The following is an 18,617-nucleotide window of genomic DNA, read 5'->3' on the forward strand; positions in this document are numbered from 1 at the left end:
CTCTCTTCCCTCCTTACCTACTGGCATATGGAGGTCCCCCCCTCCCTCCACTGACATTGTGACACCACCCTTGGAAGAGGAGACACCACAGAACTTTCTTTGGCAGCTGACAGGAAGGAATGTGGGGCTGAAGTGCCAAGTGGAGAGTTTCATCTCTGAGCTCACAGCTCCATCTATGGCCCCAAAAGTGAAAATTCCCAGTAACCTATAGCCCCTCATACAATTTGTAGTTCATGACATATTTCTCCAGCGGCCACAATATGCACAAAACAAAATAGTGATCAAATTATGCCTTGAAGGGAATTTGGACAATCTGTTCTTAGAATCTGAAACAGATATTTAACAAGAATACGTAATCTGTAAATAAACTTACACATCTTGGAATTCTTCTAGAGATTTCTGTGGTGTGAATACATTTAATAAGCTAATTATCTGTAAAACCAGAAATTAAAAAATGCATATTACCACAATGACAAAAACTGCCCAATAATCTTACAGAAACCTCTGAAATTCATTTTCCAAATAATTTTAACATTGCCTCATGCTACATAATTATAAACTAACCCTTATTTCATGATGGATTATAATGTATCTTAAATAGAACTATCTTTAGAAAGATTTTTCCTCAAAAAAGCATTTAATTTTTAAAAAATCCAATTTAAATAAAAAAAATGATTTTTATCCACTTTGGATTGCAGGGTAAGAAACTGGTGATCACCATTTTTTTGGTGAAATGCTTTTTAAAAAACCAAGTCTCTCTGCTTTGTCCTGTATGACCAGGTATAACATTAAAAATGTTGAGGTGACTATCTACAGCAAAATTTGTATGAAGTGTATACTGCCACTTTTACTAATTTTAAGTGTTTCTGAAAACAGTAACTGATTAGTCTAACTATTTTATCTAAAAAATATTGACTTCTATATAAATTAGAGAATAACTGGAAATAATTAGTCATATTTTAAAAACTATTCCTTTAATTGTATCTGAAATAGCTTAGAAATAAATAGGTTTACAAATACCAGCAAAAGAATATTGTTATGAATTTGTCACTTTACAGATAACTAAACAAAGGACTCAGAAATGTTGCAGGCATAGAAGAGAAAGCTTTTTTCAGATACATTGAGATTGTCCCTCAGTGCTCATCAGATGTTTATCTATCCCTATCCCTTCGATTGCATTTCATTCCATTCCTATGCCGCTCCACAACCCAAAGGTTCTATGGGCTGCTTATAAATGCTAAAATAAGCAAAATGCTAAGATTAAGAACATTACTGGATAGTTACATGGGTTACTACTAAGGTTTTAAAATGTTCTTAAAAAGAAACATATTGAATTAATTTTAATGTATGAACAATAATATTGATTACCAATCTGCAGTGGAATCAACAAATCCACCATTCCAGTCTGAGAAGCTATCACAATCTTTATGTTTTTCTGGTTAGCTAAAGCAACTCTTACAAGATTCTTATGAATTTTTCAAGGAGACATAATGATAAAGCAAAATATATAGTGGGTTTTCTATATTACAATTAATGTATCAGTTGTTTATATGTAGCGTGTTATTGTTGCATGCAGAATTCAATTAACGTATCTGAACATAAGCTGTGAAAAAAGCAAGCACTGAAGACCTACAATAGAAAATTGTTCTAGGACAATTCTCGAATTAGTTTTAATATATTATGAAACTTGAAAACTAGTAAATTAAAGATCTCTTCATAATAAACATACAATGGAAGAAATACACAGAATTACATACTTACTATATGCTTACAAGTTGCTTGACTTTCCTCCAATACTACATGTCCTCTTGGACATGTAGTATTGACATACTGGCACTTTCGTTTGATATACTGGCACTGAGATTATTATTTATATGCAAGTGTTACTACACTGAGACTGACTCTCTCACACTCACTCACACACACTCCTATGACCCAAATCCATAAAGACCCAATTAATATATACCTATCGGATGTGGTAGCCACTAAAATATACTTCTTATATCTCAGCTTTATAAAGCATCAGTAACTGATGTAAGCTCAATCCTGATAGAAGTGTGGCAGGCATAAAAGCTATAGTATATTAATAATTCATCAAAACATACTGAAGCTTTACAAGCTACTACTAGGGCTGTACAATAACACATGAATGTGCTTTAAAAACTAAATGTTTTAATTACAGGCAGTCCTCAAGTTATGAACCAGTTCTGTTTCTGAGAAAACAGATATTTGTCTTTAGGTAGAATTTGTAGTAAGTCAGATCATGTATATTTGGCCCACCATATCTGTGGGGTTCAGGGGCACAGGACCTACATGAAAGTTAAAAAACCACAAATAACTCTAGCTCTCCTCCAACGCCCAACCTCGCCAGTACCTTTTTGCAGCTAGGAAATGCTTCCCTCTCCACATGGGCAGGGCAAGAAAGCATGCTTTGGAGGCCTCCCTTTCTACCCCTTTACTTCCTCTTTCTCTACAGGATGGGCCCTCAAACTACGGCCCCGCAGGCCGAATCCAGCCAGCCATGCCCATTTATCCGGCCCGCCTCAGAGGTTTTGGACTTGCAGCAGGGGCGCTGCGAGGTGGCGGCTTGCTCGCAGGGAGATCGTTTTGGACTTACTCAGAGAAAACGATCTCCATGCGAGCAAGTCGGCGCCTCGCTGCGCACCCCCCCCCACCCTCACCTTGCTGCGGGCACGTGCGCCCAGCCCCCGCCCCATCACTGGCCCACACACCCTGCCAGCACCACCTTGGCAGCCCACACCCACTGCGGGCACCTTTCAACTGGCCCCCTTTTGAAAAAGTTTGAGGACTCCTTCTCTACAGTAATGCTTTGGGGGTTCCCTGGCACTCGCCCTCTTCCTCTCTCTCACTCTCCCTCCCTTTTCACTTCCTCTCTCTCTATGACGATTTTATACAGGTTTTTAAATAAAAATTAACAGACTTTATGGCAGTTTGTTCATAAGTATGGGTTGTTCTCATCTCGGACATTCATAACTTGGGAACTGCCTGTATACTTGACTCAGTTAACATTCAGCCAAATGTTTGGTTTTAATATATTACACTAACTTACATTTTTGTGATTGACACACTTTAGGAGCACAAGTTCTCTGTATGCTCGTTTTGCATGCGTTTGGTTCTGAAAGGGGCGACTCAACTTCTTTACAGCTACATTTATTCCAAGGACTGTATCAAATGCAGCACTGAAACATTAAAACAGAAACACAGATATCTGAAATCAGGAGCAAGCACTGAAAAAGCTATAACTTTAAGAGTTGTCTGTACTGATCTCTGCACAGGCAAAAGCCATTAAATGCCCTTATAATTTGTTGTTCATGGAACTGTCTGTCCTTGCTCTTCTTTCTTCAGTTTATGTAGATTTCTTTCTTCTACTGTTTGCTACCTGTTCTCTGATACATATCTATATCTCCCTATGCTATGCTTGTCCAGGTGCTTAGACTAATTTGTTACATGATGGCCAACTGCTAGGATAGCCCTGCCATTTCTGGCTGAGAAAAGTCAGTACAGCATTACAGTGGGCCTGCACATACAAACTTCAGTGCTTCTTCTGGCCTTAAGAGAACACATCATTTTAACAATTCAAGACAGGAAGCTGGGCTGGTGTGAGCAGTAGTGGTGCAGGGAATAGTCCTATTAGGTTGGATTACCTGGAAGAAGTGGCTTTTTCCTCAAGGCACGTTACACAGGTAAATGAGTTAACACATCTATGAGTAGGTTTCCTTGAAATACATCTTTCTACAATTCAATGTTATTGCCCAAAATAAATTTGATCTTATTAATAAGCAATTAATACTTTTCGTGAAGGTATATGCATAAGTTAAATATCTATAGCTGCTATTTCTTAAGGAGGAAAATTTTTAGGAAGAAAAAAGAGAAAATTCTGTTCTGGAACTATGGGAAGCAGCTGCTATTTTATATTCAGATAGCTCTACAATTTAGCTTTTTATTGTTTCAAGCAACAAATTATATACTGATAGAGATTTATACTGGTTTTGAGTTAATACCACTTACCAAACAATTCCTTGAGCACCTGAGCCAATAGGTTTCAATTGCTGGTAGCGTTTTAGGACAGTGAAGGTTGAATCTGCAACTTGAACACTGTAAAATTGACTGTCACATTTACTCTCACTCATGATGCAGTGTCATGTAGTTTTCCTCCTAGGATTTGGCACTTTTAAGTTCTGTTTACAAATAAATAACATTGTGAAATTGTTTTAACAAGTCTATACTCAAATATTTTGCAGCACAGTCATTTTTAAGCACAAAATTAGCCAATAACCTTTTCCTTCAGAAATAGATAACCAGGCAGGGAGCAAAACACATTGTGAATTCAGCTTACTATCTACGTAAATACTTGACTAAGGTGACAAAGCATCCAAAGGGATTTTAGTGTAGTGACTTATCACTGTGATTCTATCTTAGACACATAATTATTCAAATTCCACAGGTTTCCTGGGATATAGAAAAATATGCATTATGCAACAATGCCCCTGAGGATTCAAATTATTTTTTATCACATCAACTGTATCACCCTATGGTAACCTTAGCAAGAGCAGCAGCTAGCCCTCAGGGTCATCTGGACTAAATGAGAGATAAGCAAGCAAACAGATTAGAATTTCTTTAACAGGGCTAGAAAAAGATATTGTTAGCACCAGTATCAAATATTTAGCTACCCAGATTACCAGATCCTGGGATCTTTCCAGTCCTGTTGAGATGTGCTCCAGTAGCTGTATTATATGTAAAATTACTGGTAATTTTGAAGTTATAGGAGACAGAAATTAATTTTTGAATATTACTTTCTACCAGTCTTCATGCTTCCCTTCTGCAAGTCCCCCTGCACATATGCAATTAGAAATAAAGAGACAGGTCCCATTTATACGAATGCTGCATAGGTCTTGTGGGGGGGGTGCGGGGGGGAGCAAGGCTAAAGAAAGCTGCAGCCTTGGTCCAAAGACACATAGTCCACCACTGGCCGAATACCTTTTCAAAAGAAAAGAAGTGCCTTTTCTGATAGCAATATACAGCAATGTCTCCAAAGCAGTACCAAAAAAAAAAAAAAAAAAGGTAAGGTAAGGTAAGGTAAGGTAACGTAAGGGAGGAGAGCAAAAATTAAATAAAACCAGGAGCCCCAGTGACCGCCTATATGGATTAAACAAAAATATTTCTGGGTCATTAAGTTAATGATGAATTGAAGTGCATAGCCACGCTCAAAACATTCACACAGGTGGTGGCAAGGTTAAAGAAAGAATGAGGCCACCCACATCCCTTAGTCCTAAAACAGAAAATACCCTGTTCCTCAGAGCAACATCATAGTAAGGCAGTGGATCACATGTTAGGGCAATTCTTGTCAGCTACCAGTCTAGGCTCCTTGTTCCACCACATGAACTATGTCCTCCAGTACAGATGCAGAAACAGCCACAGTCATGAAACACACACATGCACGGTAGCTGGTTGTGTTAAAAAATCTGAATTCTTTTTTGCTAAAAAGTGAGGCAGCAACATTTTAATACTGCCTATTGGGCAGTACAGAAATGTAATGAATGAATGATGAATGATATGTTAGGGAAATAGAAGCAGAAGAAAGCTATATTCAGGCAAACAGACATGATTTTATTTAATCATTTGTTAACAAAAAAGTACTGCTTCCTAAGAAAATAGGCTAATGTAAATTAACATGAAGGACTACATTTAATTGAACAAGCATCTAAAGTATATGACACAGCTCCATGCTGATTGCTTATCTTCAACAAGGATAATAGGAGTTTGGAAAATACATGAATGACAAGAGCTGATATGCATCAGTGGACCATTTCAATTACTTAACTATGTCAAATTAATTGATGTTGTAAGGAACTACAAGATGGCATTAAGACCTAGTTTCTTTAAAAACCTGCCTGAACTGCATGTTTACTTTGTCAAAATTGTCCTCTTATCCTTAAATTTCCTGCACATATTTGTACCTTGCATTTATAGGACTGCTGGTCTCAACATCATTGTCATTTCCCTCCAGCAATCACAACACACGGGATGGAGTGTTAATGTAAACAACCAGATTCTCTGTAAATGCATTATTGGGGTAAAAAGAGTACCTGCAGCAAAGCAACACAAATCTCTAAATATAAGTTTTAAAGTTTCTAGTCAGTTTACGCCAAACCATTGACCTGGCTGTCAAGTTCAAGCCTTGAGATGGTCACTTCAATTTTTCCCCTATCTTCATTGTTTAAGCAAACCAGGTCATGCAGACTTGGCGGTGTTTAAGGTAAGCAGAAATACCTCATGTTGGTCACCAAAAATCATGGGTTAACTAATCCATGATTTGCCACCATGACATGTGAGTTGGGTATTAATCTAGTTCATATTATGTAGTAAAGTGACATAAGACTGTTTCATAGTTTCAGTTCCATCCTGGACAATAATAATCACAGGTTTTAGGTGGTAGGCCTGTCCTGTTTTACAGACAATCCTTTAATCTAAAAGAACTGCTCATAAGTAGCAGGCTATATAACAAAGATACAAACACAGGGACCAAACCTCAAAACATACAAGGATGCCAATTTTGTCTCAATATCTATCCAAGCAACACTAGTGTAAGTCTGAATAATGTAAGCCAGAATATCAAGGGCATAGTCACTTACTTATCTTCTAGTGTTATATATATCATCTGGCAGCAAAGCTTTTCTGCATTCAGCACAGGACAAACAGGTCAATCTCTATGTAAGAGAATAAACAGGCATATGGTTTGACATCAGAAAAGGCAATTCAAAAAATTACTTAATTTCAATACTGAGAATATTTCAACATTCCAGGACTTCACACTGTTGATGATCTCTAACATTAGTTGCATCTGATGAAATAGACTCAAATCCATGAAAGAATATGCATAAAATAAAGTGCTAGTCTTTAAAACATCACAAGACTCCCACTGTTTTTTGCCACAAATACTCATCTGGAAGAAATTTACACAACTAGTGACTGTTAACGTTAAAAACAATTATACAGACTGATTCTTAATACTAACATAAATAATGAATAGGAACACACATCATCCATAAATTTATCAATTCAAAAGTAAATGAAAATTGAAGATAATACATGTTTATATTTGATTTTCATATGCCTAGACATAATGTTTAAATATTACGGCACTACCTGAAATCCTGTAAAATAAATCTGAAAAATCTAGACCAAATGTCTCCTTCTAATAAATAGCGTATGACACCTTAGCTGCTGATTAAAAAATTGTGATCTTCTCAACTTTATCAACACAGCAACTCATATAATTTTCTTTCAGAGCAATCCTATTCATGTTCATGATGTTGCAGGAATTCCAAACATCCTATGCTCTGTGTGCAGATACAGCATTTGAATGCATCCACTGGAGTCAAGGGGACAGTAGATCCTCAGCACTTCCCCTCTGAATAGTTATCCCAAGTTATAGGAGAGTCTATGCCCTCTTCCCTCAGATGATCTCTTCATAGTTCATTTGGAATACTGTAATTCATAATCTGGTCAGAATAATATTATATAAACTCGCAAAAACTTTTCCTTTTAATACTGACAGGAACTGATTTAAGTCCTCAGTCCCAGCCTTCTGCCCTCTCTACCATGGTGCAATCTTTGGGGTGGGCAGAAAGCACAGTTCTATTCCAGCCATAAGGAGCAGGGTGGAATCTTGACCTTCAGAGTCCCACCTCGGACATTAAAGGATCTAGGAGCTAGGACTCCAACAAATCTATGACCTACCCAGCAATCCATCCATAATATGTTTAAAACATGGACACAACTATTATTTGATATAATCATTTCATAAAATGTTTCTTTAAAGTTTCCTGCAATCAGTACTTGGCCTATTACATATTACATTTTTCCTATGGGTATACTCAGGACCTTTTCTCATTCCTTTTGATAATTCATGGGTCTTTTACTTTGCACTTTTCTTAAGAATTGTATGTACTTTCCCGGTTAATCCCTTCCTGACTGATGCATAAACCAATTCCTCTATCACTACAAAACCTCTTACTACGATGGCCTGCTTTATTTGAAATAATTTATGCAACTTAAGAACAAAAGGATTTGACTATCTCTCATAAGTACAAAGAATATGGGATACATGTTAAATTCATCTTGCGTCATTAAGATATTACCATCTAAAGCAACCTGCTATTATTAATTTCAAGCATTTCATCAAAACGTTCCTCTTTTCAAATAATTAATTTCAGACTTTCTCCATAGAATATTATATATTTTAGTTATTCTTCCTGTTCCTTGCATAATATCCATTCCAATTTTATGAAATTTATTTTAAAGGAGGGTCCCAAATCTAAAGGAGTAATCCTATGGCCCCCTGAGAGCATGCCAAGGATCATACTATATGCCCCTACCTTGCTGCTACAACCTCAGGAGGAAGATTTTTGCCTCCCATTCCTAGTTCTACTTCCCCACATGCAGCTAGATGGGTGTTGCTCGCTTACCAACACTGAGGGGTTGAGCAATAGAAATATCTCCAGATCTTACCCTCTCCACTCCCCCTCTAACAGGAATGGCCCTTTCCAATTTTTACAAAATCATTCAAGGTCTCTAAACAATACTAAACAGAGTATTTACAAGACTATGGCTCCGTTATGACAATAAATGTCACAAGTAAGCCCTTCTCACCTGCACCTTTCCCAGGGTTCACATTTGTCCATTTGTGATTTTGAACCTAAGGTGTACCCAGGGAACTTCCAAAAAATTCCAGCACAAGGTCAGCAACAATCAACAGCCCCTTTCCCAGCTCCAAATTCAGAAAAGAGATTGGAACTTTTCTGTGTCACACTTCGCTTTTGAGGGAGAACTGTAAAGCAACCAGCACAACACAGGTCTCCTCTCAAACTTGGACCTGAAGGCAGGACAGGGTCCCAGTCCAGAACCTCACATTGTAGGGTATTCTGTCATTTAATATTATTAGATGTAACCAAATATTTATCACTATTACTACATATGAAATTCAGGTTTATAATATGGTCAAAATTCCAGCGTGAAAGTTAACTATTCTAGATATGTACAACTGGCTACTAAACGTTATTGCCCAAGATAATTTTAGTTACAGCAGAAGCCAAACAAGTTCAAATAGTTTGTGTTTTGCGCATATACACATATATTTTGCAGGGGGTGATTTTTACTGTATTTATCTCCCACCTTTTTTTCTTTCCAAGGAACTCAAGATAGTTTACATAATTCTCCTTTCAAGCTTATTCTTACAGCAACAATACTATGAGATAGGTTGGGCTAAGAGTCTGTGGCTGGTTCAAAGTTACTCAGTGAGCATCATGGCTGAATGGGAACTAGCACACCTGAGTTCCAGTCCTGCACTCTTTACCACTACTCCACATTGGTTCTCTTGTTGTGAGGTATTCCAATTATGATATGAAGTACCAATCCCTAAGGGGCAAGTTAAACTGTTTTTAGATCAAGCTTAATATTAACAAGTTATAATAGTCTCCACCAAAATCAATGCCTGTACATACAAGTTTGGCATACCCAACAATCAGTTGTCATAGAATCAGAACCAAAACATCCCACTTACATACTAAAGTAGCTTTAGAGTAACAGGAACAGATATAACATAAAACATGATAGTATACCTCAATCACAGGATAAGCTGATCCTTTCTCATCCTCCCAGCTTGATTCACTGATATAGTATGACCCCTTTACCTGGATTGCCAGATTTATTTTTTAACAGCTTATCCATTTGTGCTTTAAAGACACATGCACGCACAAACAGATAAAGTGCAAAGCTACTCTGCAACTGAGGGAGATGGTTGTCCTTAGTTACTCCATAAGACGCATCCCAGCCAATCAGTATGAGGCACAGGTTGCTTCTACTACAAACTTGAAGAGTCATTATTTTTTTCAGAGCTTGAAGCGTGACAGCACTTCAAAATCATGTTCACTATTTTAAAAGCTGTATGTCATATATTTGAGTGTCTTTCTTTAGATAAACTGGTGCTGAATTCATTTTTCCATCAAGATTTCAGTCAACTTGCTATATTCAAAATATCTCAAAAAAGACTTCTCCTAAAAGAGATTCAAGGCCATAAGTAGTAAGACTCAGACTTGGACCAAATTCATAATTGAGCACCTAATTTATACAAGCCTTCAGAACATCATTATGGGAGCAAAGAATGAGTGTACAAAGAACCTGTTACACAGCAGTAGTTACACTTCAATAATAACACATTTCAATTCTTATTCACAAATGATCTGGAATTAGAAGTGAGCAGTGAAGAGACCTAGTTTGCTAATGTCAGCTATGTGGAATGGTTAAACTCAGAAGTGATTGTGAGAAGCCTCAAGTGAATGATGGCCATCAAAATGACAAATGTGGTTCAGTATAAGCAAGTAAACAGTAATGCATGTTGGAACTAAAACTCCCAATTTAAGTATAAGATGATGGGATCTAAGATGGCAGTGAATGACTAAGAAATTATCTTGGGGTTATAATGGACAGCTCAATGAAAATGTCAACCCAGTGTGAAGCTGCTTGTGAAAAAGGCAAACTCCATGTTAGGCATAATTAGGAATGTCATTGAGAAACTGCATTACTCTCAATATTTGATAATAAAAATGGAGTTGGAATAATAAAGAACAACAAATTTAACAATAGCTGTGAGATTAATTATAGCTAAGAACTGGAAAGTAAAATATGTTTATTAATTGTGTGATTGGTATAGAGAAGTCTAGAATATAGCTATTAATGATAAATTAATTTGTGATATTAAGGGTAAATAAAGCAACATAATTTTGATATCTGGGTACATTTATTGAATCTGTGTTTAAAAAATGGAAAGGATTTGAATCTTTACAAGTGTCATTGCAATTTTGGAAGGGGAGATTAATTTTAATTTTAATTGTACTTTGTATTTTTTTTAAAAAATAAAAATATAAAAATGATGAAAGGCATTGAAAATAAAACCACTGTTGTCATACTGCCCTTATACAAATCTATGTTCTGTTTACACATAGAATATGGTCTACAATTCCAGTTCTGATCAACACAACTATAAAAGATATTGTACAACTGGAAAAAGTGCAACTAAAATGATCCAAGGGTTGAAGCAAGAAAATTCAGGAAAAATAAAAGGAAATATTTCTTCACATAGTACATGGTTAAGTAATAGAATTCACTTCTACAAGATGCAGTGATGGCCACAATTTGGATGGATAAAGGGGGACTGGACAAATTTGTGGAGAAGGTTATCAATAGCTACTAGTCCTGATGGCTATATGCTGCCTCTAGTCGCAGAGGTAAAATGTCTATGTATACCAGTTGCTACCAACTAGGATGAGAGGCTGCTGTTGCACTCATATCCTGCAGGTGAGATCCGTTGGGCAGCTGGTTGGCCACTGTGTAAACAGAATGCTTAAGTAGATGAACCACTGATCTGACCCAGCATGGCACAGCCATCAACAGGGAGTAAACGTCTGGTGCTCCTTCTGCTTTGTCCAAGGGTAAGAAGAAAACTGCAGCTATTCCATATACCACTTCATAAAAAGATGACAAACAACTGTTGAAAATGGGCTTTTTGGAAATCCATTCTATCTAGGATATGAGCACTTGGCTACTATTACTGAAATCTTCACATTATTTCTCTCAAATAGCCCAAGGAAAACAAGCATAAACTACTGCAGAATCTTCCAGTGGTCATTTAACACCAAACTACAGCTGGTCAAAAGTGAATCATACAGGGACTGGAAAACATCCAGGAATAAACCTGCCGTAAAGTGCCACCACAAATGCACCAAGTAGTAGCTTATGTCCTCATTGTAAGGACAAAAGACTGCAAAATGCTTTGAACACTGAGCATGTTATGATACACAGGTCTGAATCACATGTCACAACAGTAAACCATGGAGCAATTAACTCATGATTTGCTGAAACATGAGTGAGCCACTTCCATTTTGCATGAACAACCTACCAATGGTCCATTCCTGGGCTGCTGAGTGACATCTCACACTCTGGATTGTTCATGGGCTAATCAACCCAGAGTTATTTAAATAAAACATAGATTTTTTAAGTTGTAGGGTGTTCATGGATTGTGTTTCAATGCGGAAGCAGTCTATGTGCAGCATGTATATTCCACACATAGGTTAATTAACTCATAATTTGTTGCACTGATCTGCAAAGTGGGGCACCGTGAAAATCTTCAGGTAACATATCACAAGATTCTCTGAATAGAAAAATGTCAAACAGTATTTAAAGGACTGAAATTCTTTAGTTTGCTTATATGATTAAAAATGTAATCCTTTGACCACTAGATCAGGGGTCCTCAAACTTTCTGAATAGGGGGCCAGTTGAAAGGTGCCAGTGATGGGTGCGGGCTGCCAAGGCTGTGTCGGCAGGGGACACGGGTGGGGGGGGGGGCATGCACGCACACAGAAAGGCAGGGGCATGCAAGCGCAGACATCATTTTCTCCCAATGAGTCCAAAACGATCTCCCTGCAAACAAGCCAGAGCCTCAGGGGCGGCTTGCTCGCAAGGCGAGCATTTTGGACTCACTCAGAGAAAAGGATCTCCTTGCGAGCAAGCCAAAATCTTGCTGGGAGATCCTTTTCTCCGAGCGAGGGGGAGATAGTTTTGGGCTTGTTGGGAGAAAATGATCTCTGCGCACGCATGCCCCTGCCTTTCTGTGCACGCACATGTGGCGAGCTATGGCGGTCCGGATCCAGCCCGCGGGCCGCAGTTTGAGGACCCATGCACTAGATACTGACTAGATAGCCACAGATAAATATGGAGCACCAGCTCCAGCCTTAGAAAAACACTCCAAGGTTAGTGCTGGGGCTCTGAACCTGGAGTGCCCGAGTGACCAGCACAATTCTTTCTGTACTGGCTATGGCTCTGAACACACAAGTATAAGCTAAGCTCTGCCAGGATACAAGAAATTCTGGTGGCTGAAATCAGCCACTAAGTATTTGCAGGGCAAGGAAAGTACAGATGCAATTCTTGCTTCCACGTACTTCCTACCCTCCATTAGTTGCCCACAATCCTCTGAGCCCATATGGTTACAGGCAGCTGTGTTGGATGGCAGTACATGGGAATGATTCAGTTAGCTTATCCTGCATGCAAGGTAAGCATCAACATTAAATATATATTCCATACTTGCTAAAGTAAAATGTAAATTTTCATGTTTTTACAACTGCAAGAATGAAACAGCATGGTTATTTGCAATTGATAAATTAGCCATTCTTTAAGCTGTGGTTTTATATGTACTTTTATATGCATATAACCTAAGGCTACTTCATTCATTATATTTCTCTTTTAAGATAGACACATGTGTAGGGAATAATAAAAACATTTATAATGATACCCTTTACAGTGTATGTATATACTGGAAAGCAAGAGTCAATTCTGGTTTTCCACTATGTGTTCACACCATAAAACAAATGTGAGATATATTATCATGCTCTACATTCAGGTTTCATTCTCTTGCTCCTACATGATAAACTCTTGTGTATAAATTCAACATACAAAGAGCTTCTAGGGCTACACTCTTATGCCCACTGGAGAGTTTAGTCTCTTTGAAATTAATATGACTTAACTTCTGAGAGAATTTACACAAGACTGAACTGCATGTCCTACACGATTCGGTAGGGTTTGTTCCTTCAAAAGTGTAGCAATTCAGCTCCACAATATATGTCAGCAGTCACAGTACTGGATTTGAATTTGACTATCCATGATTCTAATTCTGCTTATCTATATATTTATTAGGTAGCCTTCAACAGGTCCCAGCATCATTTTCCCACTGTATAAAAATGAGTATAGTGACATCTTTCAATAGACTGGAAAAACTGTAATGCACTTTTAAATGTAGAAAGTGCTATACAAATGGCAATCATGATAAAAAGGTAGAAGAGAAGCACATCCCATAGAAAACCCTGTATGAAAGAACAAAAACAGATGTCACTGCAAACAAAGTTAATTCTACCAACAACTGTCCTTTAAATTAGTACATTGCCACCTATATCATTCCTAGTAATTTCAATTATATTTTGGCACATGAAATGAAAAAGTGATACAATGAGCATACTTAAATTCTGCATTTTAAAACAGTAATCACAACCCTTACACAACCTCAACAATTTGACACACCAACAGTAGTATGTCATCCTAATTTTAAGGCAGAGAAGTATGACATCAAAAGCAGCACTGATAATGAGTCTAGATGTGCTATTAAGTAAAAAATGCTGATTATACTGTTGACCCCCCTCTGCTCCTATTGAAAAACAGTCTGCTGTGACTCATTTGAAATGGAAGATATATATAAAAATTATTAGCCAACAATTGCTTTCAAAGTAAATTGAAATCAATGGATTCTACTTCTTAAGAAATGTTATTTTTACTGAATTTTGTTCTGTATTTTTGAGAATTTGTTGTGAACCACCCAGACAGCTTCAACTATTGAATGGTACAACATAAAACAGATGATGATCATAATGAGGATGTTGATGATATATAGAACTGAACTCATAACCCTCTCTTCTAATCTATCCAGTGGGACCGATAACCCTACTCTGCTAATGAAACCATCTTTTCATATATATCAGTCTGTGGCATGATCACCTGAGTTTTCGCCCTTGAAAAGAAGAAATGTGAGGGTAGGAGGAAAGTGGCAAGATTTACACTAGCTCAAGAATGAGAATGTGGGAGTCATCTAGTTCAGCCTCTGCACAGGAAGAGTTTAGCCTAAACCCAGCACCCTGAACAAGCTACATCCCAAGCTTCTCCTCCTTGCAAATCACAATAGATGGGGATGAATGTGGCACCCAAGAAAACGAAGGTGGAGGGACAAGGATTGCTTGCATACGGACATATGCAGTCACCATATCCAGAGTCATAGCAGTGGTCTAGCCAACCCAGGACTGTCTTATTTCAACTGACAGCAGCTCTCCCAGACTGCAGACAAGGGGGCTCTTTCCATCCCCGGAGATGCCACGGAATGAGCCTGGAGTTTGCTCCAGTAAGGCAGGTTCCTAACCACGGAGCGATGCCCCCTCCTCCAGCCCCAGAGTGCTTTCCTTTTGGTTGCAAAAAAGAAACGCGTCGTGGGAACAACGGGGGGCGGGGAGGGCGAAGGCAGGAAGCAGGCTAGGGCCTGAAACGGTGGGGAGAAACGGTGAGGCTGTCCGCTGGGCCATGAGGCCGAGGGGCCTGCAAAGCAGCAGGGAAACTTACAGCCAGAAAGAACTCTGCGTGGAGGTGAGCGGCAGAAGTCACCAGGCGGCCACCTACGAGAACGGGGGTGGTCGGCGCAGCTACCGCTCCCGAACTGCCCCCCTCCAGCGCCTCCCACCACCAACAGCCCCGCTCAGCGACCGCGCCCGTCGGCGGTTCCTCCCCTACACGCCAGCTCTGGCGCTCGCCTCACCTCTTCTAAAGCCCCCAGGCGAGCCGCTCAACCGCCTCGACTCCTTATCGAGCTTTCAGAGACTCTTCAACCGCAATGGCCTCCCTCAGCCCCTCACAGGCCGCACCAGGCACGAGCATGCGGACAGACATCCACGGGGACCAACCAACACCTAACGTGTCCAAGATTCAGCCAACCAACCTTCGGAGGCGGGTTTTAAAGGCTGCTATATAAACGAGCGGTCTGCAAGCGACTTCCTCCGCGACGAGGAGGGATGTTCTTCGAGGTAACGTCACCTGTGTGGAGAACAGGCGAGATTCAAAATCTCATTCTACGGGAATATGCCGCAGCGGACCGTCTTTCCATATAACATTCTAAATGGGGAAATGCCATCGTTACTAATGACACACTTTCTCAGCGCTGTGTGTGCTTGTTCTCTCTGAGGCCGAATTAACTGGCATTAAAGGCGAATGAAATACTCGAGGATTAGTTGCACTGTAGTCAGAGGAAGGAAACGTCATTCTCACATTATAGGTTAGGAGCACTATACACTTTCCTTCGAAATGTATTCTTAGTAACAAGCGTCCAAGGCTTTGCAAAACTAGCGAGAGGCTATTTAGTGCAGCCTTTACACTGAGGCCAATACTAAGCGGTATTTAGTCCCGGGGAGACATAATCCGAGCATTCAATAGACAGCTGGATCTCTAACGTCACTTGTTGGCCCCTTCCCTATCCTGCACGAGGGGGTGCAGCAGCGCAGTCCCCTCTGCCTTCCACCCTCCACATTTGGCTTCTTGCAACCTTTAGGGCGGGTTCTGCTTTCACCCAAGCTGGAGGGCGACACAGACTTCAGTGAGCAGAGAGGAAGCGGGAGCGCTCGTTCCCTAGTTCCAGCTTCTCTTAAAGGCAATTGTCAGAGCAGCTGGCTGTGCTCGCTCAGCCAACACGTCTCGAAGTTGAGAGCTGGCTTTTAAAATGCAACAGAAGGGGTAGAGCAAGTAAACCATCCTTGGCACCTTGTAAGACCAAGCTGTTTTCCTATATGGTCCCTTCTCATCCCACCTTCTTTTGCAAAGGAACAAAGGCTGGGGGGGGGGGGAATCGTTGCCCACCCTCAGTTTGTTCCAGAGGCTTCTGGAAAGGACTAGTACATTTGGCCCAGCGCCAGAGCGATTGTGAAGGGCTTTCCGCAAATACCAACAGTATGTTTGCTACATCCTTCCTCCTTTTCTTCCGAAATATTCTTCCATCCTTCCCGATTCCCTGTGACACTTCTCCCCACTTGTTTTCAGGTTTCTCTCTCTGGATTAAAATGCAGTTGCAATATAAAACCTGCAGTACTGGAGACCTTACCCTTCCAAGCTAAAGAGAATAGAGTATTTCCCCCACCACAGTGATTTGGAGCTGACAATCTGTAGGTTTTGGGGGACGTAAATTATTTCTTATGGAGTTGATAAGTGTTAGATATATTTTGTAGCTTTTTCTCCAGTGCAAAAGACTGAAAGTAACCATGTAATTATTTAAAGTGTTCTGTACGTGTTCCTTAAATTGTTGGTAAGTTTCAGAATAGCAAGGGGGCTAAAAGGGGGGGAAGGGTGAGGTGATTGGTTGGTGACTGAGACTGTGTGGGCGGAGTTTGGATGTGTGAGGAGAGAGAGAGAGAGAGAAAGCAGAAGTGTGCAGCTTTCTCATTAGAATCCTATGTAGTGCTGTGAAAAGCATTTACGATTTTTAAGGAAGTAGCATACTTAGGGACCTGGGAGAGTCAAAACCGAATACTGTCAAGTATTACAAAGGAGAGAGAGAAGCTGACCAAAACCTGAGTGCAGAAGGGAAAGATTACTCTGAGAGAAATGAAGACTGGTCAAAGTACAGTCCTTCCCTTTCTCCTTCCTTCCTCTTTGCCACCTGACACCTGTAGGCGCCCACCTGATGCTCAAGGATGAGGTGAGACTTCTGGATTTGCTCGTTGTTCTTAACTTGGACATTCCTAACTGGGGGGGCTGGGTGTACATTGTTTCATTCACTAAGAAAGTAAGTTACGGAACATCTTGAAATCAATATGCTTATTGTACAAAAAGCTGGTTTATTGTTAACCCATAAGCTGTTTGAATATCATTGTCTCATCTTCAGGACCACATAGTCTGCCCACATCTGATGTTCACCAGGTTGGGAAAGCAGAGATAATGTTCCTGACCATGAAACGTCCATCCACCTTTCAAGGCTAATCAATATCCTCTAGATTTTTCTTCACCTTGAATTTATGTCCATGTTGTGAGGCATGCCTGTTGGACTGCACAGTATTTTAGGGTGGCTTACTCTTGGATTGACAATTAAGGTCTGTTAGGTTTACAGGAAAAAACTAGGTTGTTGACTTTGAGAAAGAACTTCTCTATGGTTCTGAGAAAAGAAACTCTTGGAAGATTGAGCTATTGACCTAATACTGTTTGGTGACATCTTGTGTCCCTCTTTCCTTTTCTCATTCCGTTTTCTCCTTGCTCCTGTAAACCAAGGGAGGGTGAAAGAAGGCCCTCAAACCCCTTCCTATATCTGACTGACTGCCCCTTTCTTGCTTTTGTTGTATCTGAATGAGAATCTCTGTGCCTCTTTTCCCATTTTGTGTGAATGAGTTTCTGTTTACTGTGTGCTGCTGTCTACTGTAATGAGGAATGATAAAGAGGAGTTTGTGTCTGGACGTTGCTGTGTGCTGCATTCATTCATTCATTCACTTGCTATTTTAAAAATACATTAAAGATGTGCGAGAAAGTAAAACAATTGTCCTAACAAGATCTTATAATCAGTTCGAAATGAGCCTTGCCAAGACATGGAGAGGCAAATTGCATACCACATGGTGTAATACTGTTGCTCACTTTTGTATCCCATCCTTCTCTAGTGAGCTCCAGGTAACATATGAGTGTGGGTTATCCTTACTTCCAACTTTATCTTCATATTGCTGTGGGATGGGCTAGGCTGGGCAAGTGACTGGCCTAAAGTTGCCCAGCCAGGATACAAGGTTGATTAGGATGTGAAGCCAGGTCGTTCCACTCCAAAATTCTGGAATGGTGCATGTGTGCATGCACATGAGAAAGATCAATGTATATGACTGCATTTTTCGACTCACCTTGGATGTGCATTTTTAGGGGGCTTGTCTTGAGTAGCTACAGTTTCCCAAAATTATGTAACACTATAAAGCAAACCTACAGAGGCTCTCCAG

At 39.7% G+C, this 18,617-nt stretch overlaps 1 protein-coding gene across 7 annotated transcripts in view; it reads right to left on the reverse strand.

The window, feature by feature from the left end:
- MAPK9 (mitogen-activated protein kinase 9) overlaps positions 1-15,573 on the reverse strand; it is a 44,796-nt gene extending 29,223 nt beyond the window's left edge. For 3 of the 7 annotated variants that reach the window (XM_044454301.1, XM_044454302.1, XM_044454297.1), the window contains exons 1-5: positions 15,425-15,572; positions 6,654-6,728; positions 4,030-4,199; positions 3,071-3,200; positions 374-432 (exon numbers count right to left, since the gene is read on the reverse strand). In XM_044454301.1, coding sequence (XP_044310236.1) covers positions 374-432; positions 3,071-3,200; positions 4,030-4,151 — 311 coding nt within the window. In that variant the 5' untranslated portion in view covers positions 4,152-4,199; positions 6,654-6,728; positions 15,425-15,572. Of the gene's footprint in view, positions 1-373; positions 433-3,070; positions 3,201-4,029; positions 4,200-6,653; positions 6,729-9,641; positions 10,636-15,231; positions 15,296-15,424 lie in introns of those variants that run through there. The other 4 variants (XM_044454299.1, XM_044454298.1, XM_044454303.1 and 1 more) reach the window with 4 other exon arrangements.
- Positions 15,574-18,617: the final 3,044 nt, after the last annotated feature.

The sequence above is a fragment of the Varanus komodoensis genome, unplaced genomic scaffold (genome assembly GCF_004798865.1).
Source record: "Varanus komodoensis strain SLA01 unplaced genomic scaffold, ASM479886v1 scaffold7_3, whole genome shotgun sequence".
In the NCBI taxonomy this organism is placed as follows: domain Eukaryota; kingdom Metazoa; phylum Chordata; class Lepidosauria; order Squamata; family Varanidae; genus Varanus; species Varanus komodoensis.